Genomic DNA, 16,172 nt, shown 5'->3' on the forward strand with positions numbered 1-16,172 from the left:
CTTATGACACAGGAGTTCATGTGTACATCTGGGTACTGATATTACTTTAGATCAGCGGTGTCCAATCTTTTGGCTTCCCTGGGCCACAGTGGGAGAAGAATTGTCTTGGGCCACACATAAAATACACTAACACTAAAGACAGTTGAAGAGCTAAAAAAAAAAAAAAAAAAAACCACAACCACGCAAAAAAAAAAATCTCATCATGTTTTAAGAAAGTTTACAAATTTGTGTTGGGCCGCATTCAAAGCCGTCCTTGGCCACACGTGGCCTGCAGGTTGGGCAAATTTGCTTTAGATAGTGCTATTTCAAGTTTAGTACTTTCCAAGAAACTGTATGGGTTTTGCAGTTTTATTTTTAGGCCAAGGACCAAAGCGTACCCTCCTTTTGTCCTCCTCACAGCCCAGGCACAGCCTAGACTTTCAGTTGCTACCATATTATCTCGTGGGAAAATAAATGCCATTTGGTAGATAAATCTTTTGAATTATGGAAGGAAAAAATAAACAGAAATGACAACAACCTTTAGCTTACAAGAAGTAGGGGAGATAACTGGATGAGTTTATCCATTCACTGAATAATTCTTATTGAGCACTTAGTATGTGCTAGGTACTGTTCTAGGTGCTAGGGTTTCAGCAGTAAATAAAACAAAGCCCAAATCTGTGCCTTCATGGAGCTTACATTCCAGAAGGGAGAAGACAGGAAGTAAATCAAATAAATAAAGTCAGATGATGTTAAATGTTGTGGAGAAAGTAAGGCAGCAAATGGGGATAGAAAGAGTGTCTATGGGGAGGGAGGGCGGTCAGTTTTAAATAGGGAGATCAGAGATGGCCTCAGTAAGAAGGTGACATTTCAGCAAAGATATGAAGGAAGTGAGGAAGCCAGCCAGGTGGGTAACTGAGAGAAGAATGTGCCAGAGAAAGGGAACACCAAATGCAAATGCCCTGAGGCAGGCACCTATCTCGCCTGTTCAAGGACTCAGAGTTCCCTGAGCAGAGCTGAGAGAGCAAATGGAAGAGAATAGTTGAAGATAAAGGTCAAAGAGATAACAGAGTTCCAGAGCTTCATCAGGAAAATAAGGAATCACCTTATTCTCCGGCATATGTGATAGCGGAGTATTTACCAACTGTCTTGTCAAGTTTCACCACTGCCTGCAGAATAAGGTCCAAAGTCCTTCATAATCTGCACCTTGTGTTCTGGATGAACCAATTGTATACCCTTGTCCAAAGACGAAACAAACTTGTAGGACTTTGTACCTTTGAATATGCTTTTCCTTCTGCCTAGAACATTCTTTCTCTCATGCTTCCCTTAACCACTTCCTCCTTCCTCAATTCCCTCCCTTCCCTCACCTCTCACAAAGAGAATCTATAGCTTAATATGCAGCTTCCACACTACTTTGGACTGTAAGGAATCCTGATCGTACTGTGCTGTGCTATTTTCCATGCAGCCCTATCTTCCACTAGACGGAGTATCTCTAGGGCAGAAATGGTATGATGCATTCTGTGCCCTGCTTCATTAATTATTTCCTCTCTTTCCTACATCTTCAGGCTCTCTCTCCCTACTGTAATGATTTGCAAAGGTTTCCCTATCTAGGATTTTTCTGAATTTATCAATAAATAAATTCTAGTGTTTGTAGAATTGCCTTTTCTTACAAGCTCTCAGTTAATGCTGATGTTGCTGGTCTAGAAATTGCACTTTGGAAACCACTGATCTATATGTAGATTATATACTTCGCTTTTTTTCCCCACTAAAATGCCAATTCTATATAAGGCCAATGAGTTTATTTTGTTCACCACTATATGCCCAGGGCCTAGAATAGTTCCTCCTACATGGGTGGGGTTTAATACATATTTGTTGCCTAACTATTAGTTCATTCCTTTATATCAGTCTTTCTCATTTAAAAAAAAATCCATCTGCCTCACACTGCCCACATGTAAATTATTCAAGGTCATCTCATTCCCAGCCTCCCAGGTGATTTATGCTCAGACTAAAAATAAATTTTTAAAAACTGCTTCAGTGATGTGTTTTTAAAAGAAAAGGTTAAAGGAGAGGAGAATTACATCTTAAGTTTTCCTGTAACTAAATATTTCCTGCTACTAAATATTTTTAATATATCATATATATTTAGCTGATTAAAACATACTGCATGTATTATATGATCAATTTAACTTTGGCAAAACTGACAAACGGAAGGAGACTGTGTGATCTGCATGAGGTCAATGAGTCAGTTGTTTTCCTATTAGACATGGTCACACTCTGAATCTTTCATTCTAACCACTAGACCACTATCTTGGGTCACAGATGAGAAGGAATGCATTATCTTGGAGCTGAAAACTAAGACTAAGTCACTCATAACTCAGAACCAAAGCAGCGATGACACTGACACAACTTTCATTTTAATCACTGTTTAGTTTAAGTGAATATTAAAGTCACTTAACAGTCCCTTGGTTCTACATTCTATAAAGTAGGTGAGAAAACAGAGAACTTAAATAGTATTTTGTCTTACTTATTTATTTATTTACTTACTTATTTAGAGATAGAGTCTCACTCTGTCGCCCAGGCTGGAGTACAGTGGTGCCATCTCAGCTCACTGCAACCTATGCCTCCCAGGTTCAACCAATTCTCCCTGCCTCAGCCTCCCAAGTAGCTGGGATTATAGGCACCCACCACCGCCCTGGCTAATTTTTGTATTTTTGGTAGAGACTGGGTTTTACTATGTTGGCCAGGCTGGTCTTGAACTCCTGACCTCATGTGATGTGCCCGCCTTGGCCTCCCAAAGTGCTAGGATTACAGGCGTGAGCCACCGCAACTGGCCTTAAATAGTATTTTAGAACCAAAGAGTTGGAAGAGATTGTAATCTTAATCTAATCTAATAGATCTTAATCTAATATCCACATTTTACAGATGACAAAATTGAGCCTCAGACTGACTTAATGCCTCACAATTAGTAGCAGTGGATAGTTTACATATTCACTTTTACTGACATATGGAATGGGATTTTTTTCATTCAGAGCGAACAACCTTAAAAAGATTTATACTGGCCAAGCATGGTGGCTCACACCTGTAATCTTAACACTTTGGGAAGCTGAGGTAAGAGGATCGCTTGAAGTCAGGAGTTCGAGACCAGCCTGGGCTATACAGCAAGACCCCATCTCTATTAAAACAAATTTTTAAAATAAAAAATTTGTACAGAAACTAGCAAAATAATGAAAATATATCAATGTTATATATATAATATATCTTAAAATATATTAGACCATGTGAAATGTTATATATGATCCATTTATTTGTCATCATCAAAATGAGGAAATTTTGAATATATGCCTACATAAAAATCAAACTATATTTTAGTACAACCTTCTAAACTTCTTTAGAAAGAGAACAAGAGTGTTTGATTAAAACTGCTAACCTCAAAATCTGCAATTTCTAATAAGCTAGTTTTCCCTCTAAAAGTTGAAAGCAGCTGGGCATGGTGACTCATCCCTTTAATCTCAGCACTTTGGGAGGTCAAGATGGGAGGATTGCTTGAGTCTAGGAGTTTAAGACCAGCCTGGGCAACACAGTAAGACCTCATCTCTAAAAATAAGTAATTAATTAATTTTTAAAATTAATTTTAAAATTTTTAAAAAGGTTTGAGGTTTGAAGCTCTTTCGGGGCAGGGATCTATGCGTCTGTACACCATCTGCACGTGGCACAGCATAAGGCAAAAATCAATAAATATCTGATTTTAAAAAGTTAATCAATTTAGAATTTTCCTTAGGGAAATTAACTTGTTAAAGTGAAAATTATATTTCATTAAAAATCCTTTAATGCAGTAGTTTTCATAGTGGGGGCACCAGACCAGCAACTTTGGTATCACCAGGAAGTTTGGTAGAAGTGCAAATTCTCAGAACCCCTCTGAGACCTATAGATGCAGAAACTCTGGGCTAGGAAGTAACTGTTATTTTCTTAAGCCCTCCACTGCAAGCTAAAGTTTCAGAACTGCTATATTAAGGAATGGTCCTCAAACTTTTACTGTTTGGTCCCTTAAAATTAAAAAATTATTATGGACCCCAAAGTGCTTTAGTTTATAAGGTTATAATTATCCATATTTTCCGTATTTGAAAATAAAACTGAAACATTTTTAAAATACTTAATTCATTTTAAAATGACAATAGGCCGAGAGCAGTGGTTCATGCCTGTAACCCTCAGCACTTTGGGAGGCCGAGGTGGGTGGATCACCTGAGGTCAGGAGTTTGAGACCAGCCTGGCCAACATGGCAAAACTCCGTCTCTACTAAAAATACAAAAATTAGCCATGCGTGGTGGCGCATGCCTGTAATCCCAGCTACTCGGGAGTCTGAGGCAGGAGAATCGCTTGAATCCAGGAGGCGGAGGTTGCAGTGAGCCAAAATTGTGCCACTGCACTCCAGCCTGGGCAAGAATGCAACTCCGTCTCCAAAAAAAATAAAAATAAAAATAAAATAAAATAAAATAAAATAAATAAGCACCTTTTAAAATGAAATGACTACATTTTCTAAAACAAACCAAAAAAATAGTGAGAAGACAGAAACAAAAACCAGAAAGGACTTGTGTGATTCATTTTATCTGCAAAAAGGGAAGGAGGGTGTTGAAAAAAATTGTTTCCATTCTGAGGCCTGTCTCGTGAAGAGGAAAAAAAAAAATCCCCAAAGACAAGAAATGGTGAAGACTACATTCCAGAGTGGCGGCACTAAGAAGCTTGGCCTTCCAAGAAAAAGACCCACACTATGAGGTATGAGGCTGTTTGCTCCTCCCTCACAGATAAGAAGCAAGAGTGACCAATGGAGTGGGGTTCAGCCCCAGTGGTTACTGGGGAGTGGTCCCAGTTCACAGGACACTATCAACAGAATTCTGGCCAGGGCTCAGAAACCGGCTGTGTAGTAGCCACCTGGTTTCCTCATCCTATAGGGGGATGAAATTCCCTTTACCTCACAGACCTGGGGAGACAGAAAATGCAATCATGCAATTTAAGGTACCCAATAAACTACAAGGTGGGATTACTCTCTGTGAATCAGATTTTTTACCCACAAAATGTGGTGAACACACTTTTCTTCAGATGGACATATTTTTTCCTTATTTTAAAAGAATATCTTATGGAATACTTCATGAATTGGTGTGTCACCCTTGCACAGGGGCCACACTAATCTTCTCTGTATTGTTCCAATTTTTTTTTCTTTTTTTTAGTATATGTGCTGCTAAAGTGAACACATCAGATGGGCATACTCCTGAGTAAGTTAAACCATATCTATAACTCAGAAAGACCCCTTAAACTGTCATATTTACAGGATGGCTATTTCATGACTTACGATTTAGGTCCAAATAATATATTTCTCCAAAATAGATCTTACCGATTCTGAAAGGACTTTCCAGCAATATTGTCTCTATAGGAATCAAACAAAACATGGTATTGATCTCGGCTCCATTCCAGAACCACCTAGAACAAAGAAAAAGAAACGTTTCCTTCGCATCAAAGACTAAGAGTATATAACTTTCATTTCATTTTAATTTCATTAGAATTGCTAGAGAAATGGGTAAAACAATCAAAATTCATGTATTCACTTACTGCCTACCACATACATCATGTTAGATCCAGGTGAATAAGCTACAGTTCCTGACAAAGACAAACTAAAAGACTTACTGTCTCACCATGCTTGGAATGGGGTAGCGGAATCAAAGAGGTTTAAAACGATGTGATATTTGAAACGGGTCTTGAAGAATGAGTTCACCAGGTAGGGAAAAAAGGACAGGGCCAGCCAGTTGGAAGAGCATGCTTATAGGCTGAGAAGCAGAAAGGGCAAATTGTTTCAGGGCAACTGTGTGGCTGGCTTTGTCCAGAGGACAGGTAGATAACTGTTGAGAAATGGGTCTAGGAAAGAAAGCTGGGCCCTAAGCGTGACGTGCCTTCTGTGCCTTGGAAGCACTGAAGGATTTTAAGGCAGTTACAGAATCCATCTAAAGTTTAGGAAAGACTCTTCTCAGAGCATTTACAAACACAAGCAGAAACAGAACGGACAGGCCGGGCATGGTGGCTCACGCCTGTAATCCTAGCACTTTGGGAGGCTGAGGAGGGTGGATTCCCTGAGCTCAGGAGTTCGAGACCAGCCTGGGCAACACGGTGAAACCCCGTCTCTATTAAAATACAAAAAATTAGCTGGGCATGGCAGCATGCGCCTGCAATCCCAGCTACTCGGGAGGCTGAGACAGGAGAATTGCTTGAACCTGGAAGGCATAGGTTGCAGTGAGCCAAGATCGCGCCACTGCACTCCAGCCTGGGCAACAGAGCGAGACTTCATCTCAAAAAACCAAAAAACCAAGAAACATAAGGGACTGACAAGATATGGGAGGATAAGGACCTTATTACCTGTGAGGTTTCAGGTAACGACCTTGTTAAACATTTCAGGAGAAAATGGAAAGCATTAGATAGAAGTTCCCTCATGTTTGCACCCTAAATCTATAAACCTACACACACATATATCCCATTTTCTTTTTCATTCCTCTTACCATAGAGGAAGTGTCCCTCCACCTTGCAGACATCCAATTTCTATTTGCTCTGGATCTCATCAACTTGTGTGTTCTCAAGACCTTGCCTCTTTTCCTTTCAGTAGGATTATTCCCATTGGCACGCAAACATGTTTCCGTACCTTGGGAACACCTTCCCTTCACTCCATATCCATTCCAGTGAGTCCCTCCACCCCACATTTTCTGTCCCTTTCAAGGTCATCTCCTGCTTTCCCATTCACCCTTCAGCTCACTCCAGTATCACTTATGTTTTCACCACTTTAGTGGTCTTACCAAGGCCCCCACATTGTCAAACTCAACGGCATTTTCCTTATCTCTTACTCAAGTATTCATAGCAGTTGCCCAGTTCCTCTTTGTGGAAATGTTTTCTTTGTTTTCCCTCCTGTCGCCCTGGTGGCTCCTTTTCCATCTCCTTTGCCAGCTCATTCTATTCTATCTAATCTTTCTGTGTGTCCTTTCCTTCTACTCCACATGTCCTGCTTCCTACCCAGGCTTCCTCCAGCATCCTATTCCACTGCCCCTAAGAAGTGGCCCTGCTACATTCAGATGGGCTGTGGGGCCCAGGCATTTAGAATTCATTCCAGCTGCAGAAAGGAAAGGGAAAGACATGCCCCACCTTTAAGGAGACATCATGGAAGCTGTACCTACCACTTCTGTTTTCATTATCCAGAACTTACACAAGTCTATTATATTATAAAAAGTTAAAATGTATCAAAACTTATACAGACACAGACTGTATATGGTACCGTTTGCAATTGAGAGAGATGTAAACAAACATAAAAATGCAGCAATAAATCATAACTGAATAAAATCACTGTAGTATATACTGTACTAAAATAATTTCGTACCCACCCCCTGTTACTATTGCAGCGAGCTCACGTGTTGCGAGTATCTGTAGTGACACTAATTATCTCCACGTGAGTAGTTTGTCTCTCTAGTAAACTGCATGTTGCGGTAAAAAGTGATCTCTCATGTTTCTTACGTATTTTTCATATTTAGTGCAATACCGTAAACTGCGAAGAACATCATGGGACTCGTAGAAAGTGCCACTAGTGCTGACGGAAGTGCTCCCAAGAAGCAGAGGAAAGTCATGTCATTACAAGAAAAAGTTGAATGGTTTGACATGTACCATAGATTGAGGTCTGCAGCGGTGGTTGCTGGCCATTTCAAGACAAAAGAATTTAGCTAAGAATCATTGTTTTTAAAAAAAGGCAATGAAAAATTATGAAGCTGTCACTGCCAGATCGAAAACTGCATTTTTTGCTAAACGCCTCTTTATCTTGTATTGAAAATGCGCTTTAACGTGGGTCTAGAACTGGTATAAGAAACACATACCTACAGACTAACATAATGCAAGAAAAAGCAAAGTTGTTAGGTAACAACTTAAAGCAAAAGGACAATAGGGGTCTAAAGCAGGAGAACGTAATGCCAGCAAAGAATGGTTTGATCATTTTAAAAAGAGATTTGGCTTAAAAATGTCAAGATAACAGGAGATGCACCTTCTGCAGACCAAAAGGCAGAAGATCAGTTCCCAAAGAAAATCATCGATGAGAAAGGATATCTGCCTGAACATGTTTTTAATACAGATGAAATTTAACCACGGGAAAAATGTGACAAAGAACATTTATTACTAAGGAAGAGAAGCGAGCATCAAGATTTAAAGCGGGAAGGGAAGGGACAGGCTGACTCTACTGTTTTGTGCAAATGCTGTTGGGCTTTCCTTACCTGTAATGCTGCTAACACCCAAGGCTTGATGGAAAAAGATTAACAACAACAGTGTTTTGGTTGTACAGCAAGAAGACCTGAACAAGAGTTCCTTTACTGGATTGGTTCCTTGGATACACTGTCTCTGAAGTCAGGAAGTACCTTGCCAGTAGGGTACCGCCTATTAAAGTTCTTTTGATTGGACAATGCCCATGGCCACCCAGAAACCCATGAGTTCAACACTGAAGGCACTGAAGTGGTCTACCTGCCCCAAAACACAGCATCTCTAATCAGCCTCTAGATTTGGGGCAGGGGCGGGAGGGAAGAGGAGGGGCATAAAGATCTTTAATGCTCATTACACATGGTACTCTATGGAAAGAATTGCCAATGTTGTAGAAAAGAACCCCAATAGAGAGAACTTTTGGTTTTGGTTTTGTTCTGACTTGTTTCCATACACTTGTACGTGTACTTTAGTTTGTTGGACACTGGTCCAAACCCCAAACGTTCCCTGACAGGGCTTATAAGGTTCTTATTTTGCTCTTGGGAGATCAATGAGAAGCAGAATGGGATCCTAAAATGCTAAAGCATGCAATCATAGTCCCCCTCCTGGGACCTCTGCCAGCTAGCTACATGTTCAAAAATTACGATCTTTGGCCAGGTGTGGTGGCTCACACCTGTAGTCCTAGCACTTTGGGAGGATGAATTGGGAGGATCGCCTGAGCCCAGGAGCTCAAGACCAGCCTGAGCAACACAATGAGACCTCGTCTCTATTTTTTCCCTATTATAAAAAAATTTTTAATTAAAAAAAAATTTTGATCTTCTCTTGTGAACAATTTTAAATCAATGGATAGAGAACATCAAAACTAATTTGGATGGCCATCCTGGAGATCTTTTGGGTATGCAAACTTGTCTTTCTTAGAACAAAATTAGGGCCAGATGCAGTGGCTCATGCCTGTAATCCCAGCACTTTGGGAGGCCATGGAAGGAGGATCAGTTGAGGTCAGGAGTTCAAGATCAGCCTAGCCAACATGGTGAAACCCCGTCACTATTAAAAATACAAAAAAAAAAAAAAAAAAAAATTCAGCCAGGTGTGGTGGCAGTTGCCCGTAATCCCAGCTACTAGGGAGGCTAAGGCAGGAGAATCACTTGACCCTGGGAGGCGGAAGTTGCAGCGAGCTGAGATCGCGCCACTGCACTCTAACCTGGGTGACAGAGTGAGACTCCATCTCAAAAGAAAAAAAAAAAAAACACCAAATAGAAGACAGCAGCCCTATAATTAAAAATCTGAGTGGGAGGCATACTTTAATTGGTACCTTGAAGCTTCTAAGCACACTCAGGATCCTAAAATTGCCTCTCTACAAGACACAATCTCAAAATTAATTAAGATAAACAGTTAAGAAAAAAACAAGGGCCAGGTGGCTGACGCCTGTAAAGCCAGCACTTTCGGAGGCTGAGTGGGAGAATCACTTGAGGCCAGGAGTTCAAGACCAGCCTAGGTAACATAGTGAGACCTCATCTCTACAAAAAATAAAAAATTGGCCAGGCATGGTGGCACACACCTGTAGTCCCAGCTACTCAGGAGGCTGAGTCTGGAGTATTGTTTGAGCCCAAGAGGTGGAGGCTGCAGTGAGCCATGATTACATCACTGCACTCCAGCCTAGGTGACAGAATGAGACCCTGTCTCAAAAAAAAAAAAAAAAAAAAAGGCCAGGCATAGTTGCTCATACCTTTAATCCCAGCACTTTGGGAGGCAGAGGTGGGTGGATCACTTGAGCCCAGAAGCTCGAGACCAGCATAGGCAACATGGCAAAACCCTGTCTCTACAACACCAAAAAATTAGCCGGGCATGGTGGGATGTGCCTGTAGTCTCAGCTACCTGGGAGGCTGAAGCGGGAGAATCGCTTGAGCCTAGGAGGTGGAAGTTGCAGTGAGCATTTACTGTGCCACTGCACTCTAGCCTGGGTGACAGAAAGAGACCCTGTCTCAAAAAAAAAAAAAAAAAAAACAAAAACTGGAAAAAAATTAAAAAAAGAACAAGGCTTTAAGGACCCAAACTCTTTCCTCTCTGGAACAGATGAGACTTCCCCTTCCTTCTTTTTTCTCTGTTCTCCTTTCTCTGGCCCGCCAAAATCTGTCCCTTTAAAGTTAAAGAAGGCTGTATGAAGGAAAAAAATAAAAATAAAACAATTTGGTTAAACTAGCCTGAGTGTGGTGGCTCATGTCTGTAATTCCAGCACTTTGCAAGGCCAAGAACGGAGGATCGCTTGAAGTCAGGCATTCGAGACCAGCTGGGGCAACATAGTAAGACCTTGTCTCTTCAAACAACAAAAAAAAATTTTTAATTAGCCAGGCATGGTGGCGCACACCTGGAGTCCAGCTACTCAGGAGGCCAAGGCTGGAGGATGGCTTGAAGTCAGGAGTTCATGGTCAGCCTGGGCAACATACTGAGATCCTGTCTCAAAACAAACAAACAAACAAAAAAGACAAATCAATTAGCTGGGCATGGTGCGTGCCTGTAGTCCCAGCTACTTAGGAGGGTAAGGTGGGAGGATCACTTTAGCCCAAGAGTTGGAGGCTGAAGTGAGCCATGACTGTACCAGTACACTTGAGCCTGGATGACAGAGCAAGACCCTGTCTCTTAAAAAGAAGAGAAAAAAAAAAAAAGAAGAAGAAGAAAGAAATGAAAATTAAACTCATTGACAATTCCTCTAGACCCCAAATTTCTTTTGTTCTTTGGAGCAAGGCTGAACTTCGTGCCATTGCCAGGGAACTTCCAGAGGTTACTGGGGACCCTCACCAATTTGCTGATTAATTCGACATAGTAACTTAGGGTTATCAGCCAGGTTTTTCTGACCCACAGTAGGTGGTTCGCATTCTTGTCAGTGAAGGTCAGGCACAACACTGGATGGTTAAGGCTCACTGCCATGATCCTGAGGGGGATTTAGACAAAAAGACCCCTAAAGACTATAGATAGAGTCAAGGGCATAGAAGAAAAAAAAAACACTCCACAAGTCTATTCTCGAGGCTCTTCCTAAAGCCTTAGACTGGAAAAATCTCCAGGCCTGTGCCCAAGAAAGAACCTAATGTACAACTATTACAGTAGGCTCCAGGCTGTATTTAAAGAAAATGTTGAATCTACTCAAGTAGCCTTTTATTCCATGTTAGTGAACGGCCTTTCTCAAGAACTCTCCCAGCTTGTCAAAAGGGCCCGAATGGAATGGGAAACTGTGCCCACCTCTGATCTAGTTAATTTGGCAAATCAGCTTGCCAGCACCCTTGAGGACAATACTAAAAAGAAAACCACTAAAATCCTTAATCTGCAGTTACAGCAGATGGAGACTCCCAGACATAACACCATGAGGAGACCTCCTGGGCTACGCCACTTCTGTAAGAAGCCAGGACTTGAAAAGAGTGCTGAAAAAGATGGAATCTCTCATCAATTTTAATGAATCTCCAGGGAATTAGGCTGAGTTTAAAAAAAAAAAAAAAGTCTCAAAAGTCCAGCAAGTAGACTCAGAAAGTGATACCCCAAAGACTGGCACTTTAACATGCCAAGAGGCCTTAGAAGCTGCCTCAGAATCAAGGTCCCTCTAATCTTGTCTTCCCTCCAACAAGGGAAGAAGAAAAGATAAATGTACTATGTTCCTAGATTACAAAAAGTCTTCTTAGTTTCTGAAAACAAAATTTGTATTGCATTGAGGCACTACAAGAAAGACTAAGATATATTAAAGATATTTTAAGCTTTATCTTTTCTACTAAACCTCCTCCTCCTATGATATTAACCAGGAAGTAAAATCTGCTGATCGCCAGAAGCATTTCTAATCACATTCGATTAAAGACACCCGTTTTCCTGATGCAAAGTGGCTTAGTGCAATAAAGCACAACTTTAAAAAATTAGGAGCTCAATGTTTATTAACAAAAGAATGATTTCTTCTCTTCACATAAATTAAAGGAAATGATTCAAACCAAAGATGGATGACCACTATTTAGTCAAAAGCTAATTAAACTCAGACATTTTTCTAGACCATGCCTACCCTCTTTGGATTCTCTACGGCAACAGACACACAACACAACAGATTTTTTAAGGAAGACAAAATGGAAATCAGGGCTCTGTCCTCAAGGAGCTGACAATCCTGTTAAGGATTAATCATTTATTTGCATGAAATGATGTAGGATTACTGTGTAGCTTTTAAATGAGTACAGATTAAAATATAATAAACACTGTTAGACAAAAGGAATAATCATGACATACTTTTCCACGGAGAGACAGCTGAGATTTTTATGGAAATAAAGGAGTGGAGAAAAAGGAAGGATTCATTTGCCACTTGGGAAGTAGGGAAGAAAATTGTATTAGAAGTCAGAATTAAGAATACTGGCTAGGCATGGTGGCTTGTGCCTGTAATCCCAGTACTCTGGGAGGCCGAGGCGGGAGGACTGCTTGAGCCTGGAAGTTCAAGACCAGTCTGGGCAATATAGTAAGACCTTGTCTCTATTAAAAAAAAAGAAATTTTTTTTTAAAGTTAGCCAAGCCTGGTAGCACTCACTGGCAGGAGAATTGCTTAAGCCCAGGAGCTGGAGGTTGCGGTGAACCAAGATCAGCATCACTGCACTACAGCCTGGGTGACAGAGTGAGACTGTCTCAAAAAAACAAAACAAAACAAAAAAAGTATTGCTTTGTGCTTTGACAATGCACTCTACTATATAAGTCACATCTAAAAGAAAACAAAAAGAACCCTTAGCAATCACACTTGGCTAAAAGGAAAAGAGAGAGAGAGAAAAAAAAAAAGAACCAACAAACTACCAAAAATACTTTCAAAAAGTATTCAAACCGACTTTCTGAATATATCTAGGTTGCTTGTTATATTGCTCAGAGTTTTCAGAATCACCAAATTCTACAGGAAGAACTTTAAATCCAGTGCCCTACTCTGCAGCCAATGTTTGAGTTCTTGTTATAATGTCCTGGCAAATAGTTATTCTACCTATGAGGGAAGACCTGCACTGTCCAATATGGTATCTGGCCACAAGTCATTATTTAAAACGTAAACTAAATAATATAAGAAATTCACTACCTTAATCACCTAGCCACATTTCAAGCGCTCAATAGCCACATGCAGTTAGTGGTCACCACAACGGGCCAAACAGAAATAAAGATTTTGGTCACAGCACTAAGTTTGATTAGTGCTGCAGCTACTCAAACCTTAAAGACTCACAAAAATACACAGGGTGGCAAGTCAGAACAACTGGACCTAAGCTCCAGTTTTGTGATTTTAGACAAGTCAACTTAACCCTAAATTTCAACTGTAAAATTTAAATAATACTATCTTATCCCCTAAGGGGTTGTTAGAAAATTCAAGTGAGCTTATATATTAATATATTAAAATATTCTGACAACTACAAAGTACTATAGGATGTATAAGGTATTAAAATTTATGATACAACACTGAACTTATTACAGCCCACAAGGGGCTCACAGACTACTGGGGAGACAAATATGAAGCAAATAATTAAAATATATCATGTGGAAAAAAAAATAACCAACATATGAACAAAAAATGGTTTAACTTGGTATATACTTTTAGTATTAGTAAACCAGAAGCCAAACTAGTCAAATTAAGATTATTTTAAAATTTTATTTTTGCAAAATTGTCATAAAAAAGTTTACTGAAATGAAGTTTTGCACAATATCTGTTTGTGAAACTTATTGTATTTACCTCCACTAACAAATGAATTTTATTTCACATTGTTACCTAAAAATATTTTTAAAATACACCAAGAAGAGGCCTTTTAAAAAATGAATTTGAAATGCTAAAAAGTCATAAAAGGTGAAAAGAATGTTTTTGTTTTTGTTTTGAGACAGGGTCTTGCTCTGTCACCCAGGCTGGAGTGCAGTGGCATCATCAAGGTTCACTGCAGCCTTGATGTACTGAGCCTAGGGCTCAAGCAATCCTCCCATCTCAGCCTCCTGCGTAGCCAGGACTACAGTTGCACATCACTACATCTGGCTAATTTTTGGATTTTTTGTAGAGACAGGGTTTCGCAACATTGCCCAGGTTGGTCTCAAACTCCTGGGCTCAAGCGATCTGCCTGCTTCTGCCTCCCAAAATGCTGGGATTCAGGCCTGAGCCAGGCCAAGAATGTTATTTTTTTAAAAAATAGCTGCCAGGCCATTTAAAAAACTTGCTCCTTTCTTGAGGAGCAATTGGCAGTGTGTACCAAAGAAACAAACAAATAAATGTTCATGCCTTTTGATCTGGTTAATTCCACTACAAGAAACATATGCCGAGGAAATTATCATAGATCCACCCAAAGGCTTCTGTATGATAATCACCATTATTACTAATAAAAATAAAAATGAAATGATCTAATGTTTAGATCATTAAACATGATTTAAAAATTAAACAGGAAATTGAGTAAATAATTATGGTACATTCATATACATATGATAAAGCTATTAAAAATCACATTTTCAAACAATCGCTTAAAACATAGTAACTTAAACATACAAACAGAGAGCCAAATCATGAGTGAACTCCCATTCACAATTGCTTCAAAGAGAATAAAATACCTAGGAATCCAACTTACAAGGGATGTGAAGGACCTCTTCAAGGAGAACTACAAACCACCGCTCAAGGAAATAAAAGAGGATACAAATGGAAGAACATTCCATGGTCATGGGTAGGAAGAATCAATATCGTGAAAATGGCCATACTGCCCAAGGTAGTTTACAGATTCAATGCCATCCCCATCAAGCTACCAATGACTTTCTTCACAGAATTGGAAAAAACTACTTTAAAGTTCATATGGAACCAAAAAAGAGCCCACATTGCCAAGTCAATCCTAAGCCAAAAGAACAAAGCTGGAGGCATCACACTACCTGACTTCAAACTATACTACAAGGCTACAGTAACCAAAACAGCATGGTACTGGTACCAAAACAGAGATATAGATCAATGGAACAGAACAGAGCCCTCAGAAATAACGCCACATATCTACAACTATCTGATCTTTGACAAACCTGACAAAAACAAGCAATGGGGAAAGCATTCCCTAGTTCATAAATGGTGCTGGGAAAACTGGCTAGCCATATGTAGAAAGCTGAAATTGGATCCCTTCCTTACACCTTATACAAAAATCAATTAAAGATGGATTAAAGACTTAAACGTTAGACCTAAAACCATAAAAACCCTAGAAGAAAACCTAGGCATTACCATTCAGGACATAGGCATGGGCAAGGACTTCATGTCTAAAACACCAAAAGCAATGGCAACAAAAGCCAAAATTGACAAATGGGATCTAATTAAACTCAAGAGCTTCTGCACAGCAAAAGAAACTACCATCAGAGTGAACAGGCAACCTACAAAATGGGAGAAAATTTTTGCAACATACTCATCTGACAAAGGGCGAATAGCCAGAATCTACAATGAACTCAAACAAATTTACAAGAAAAAAACAAACAACCCCATCAAAAAGTGGGCGAAGGACATGAACAGACACTTCTCAAAAGAAGATATTTATGCAGCCAAAAAACACGTGAAAAAATGCTCACCATCACTGGCCATCAGAGAAATGCAAATCAAAACCACAATGAGATACCATCTCACACCAGTTGGAATGGCAATCATTAAAAAGTTAGGTTGAACTGTAAACCAGTTCAACCCTTGTGGAAGTCAGTGTGGCGATTCCTCAGGGATCTAGAACTAGAAATTCCATTTGACCCAGCCATCCCATTACTGGGTATATACCCAAAGGACTATAAATCATGCTGCTATAAAGACACATGCACATGTATGTTTATTGCGGCATTATTCACAATATCAAAGACTTGGAACCAACCCAAATGTCCAACAATGATAGACTGGATTAAGAAAATGTGGCACATATACACCATGGAATACTATGCAGCCATAAAAAATGATGAGTTCATGTCCTTTGTAG

The 16,172-nt window shown here is 39.8% G+C and overlaps 1 protein-coding gene and 1 pseudogene across 2 annotated transcripts in view; both read right to left on the bottom strand.

Moving 5' to 3' along the window:
* GNPTAB (N-acetylglucosamine-1-phosphate transferase subunits alpha and beta) overlaps positions 1–16,172 on the bottom strand; it is an 84,523-nt gene that overhangs the window by 47,015 nt on the left and 21,336 nt on the right. For both annotated transcript variants that reach the window (XM_002823649.5, XM_024256585.3), the window contains exon 2: positions 5,363–5,448. In XM_002823649.5, coding sequence (XP_002823695.2) covers positions 5,363–5,448 — 86 coding nt within the window. The remainder of the gene's footprint in view (positions 1–5,362; positions 5,449–16,172) is intronic.
* Positions 5,102–5,214, bottom strand: LOC112135921 (U6 spliceosomal RNA; annotated as a pseudogene).

The sequence above is a fragment of the Pongo abelii genome, chromosome 10 (assembly GCF_028885655.2).
Source record: "Pongo abelii isolate AG06213 chromosome 10, NHGRI_mPonAbe1-v2.0_pri, whole genome shotgun sequence".
Lineage (NCBI taxonomy): Eukaryota > Metazoa > Chordata > Mammalia > Primates > Hominidae > Pongo > Pongo abelii.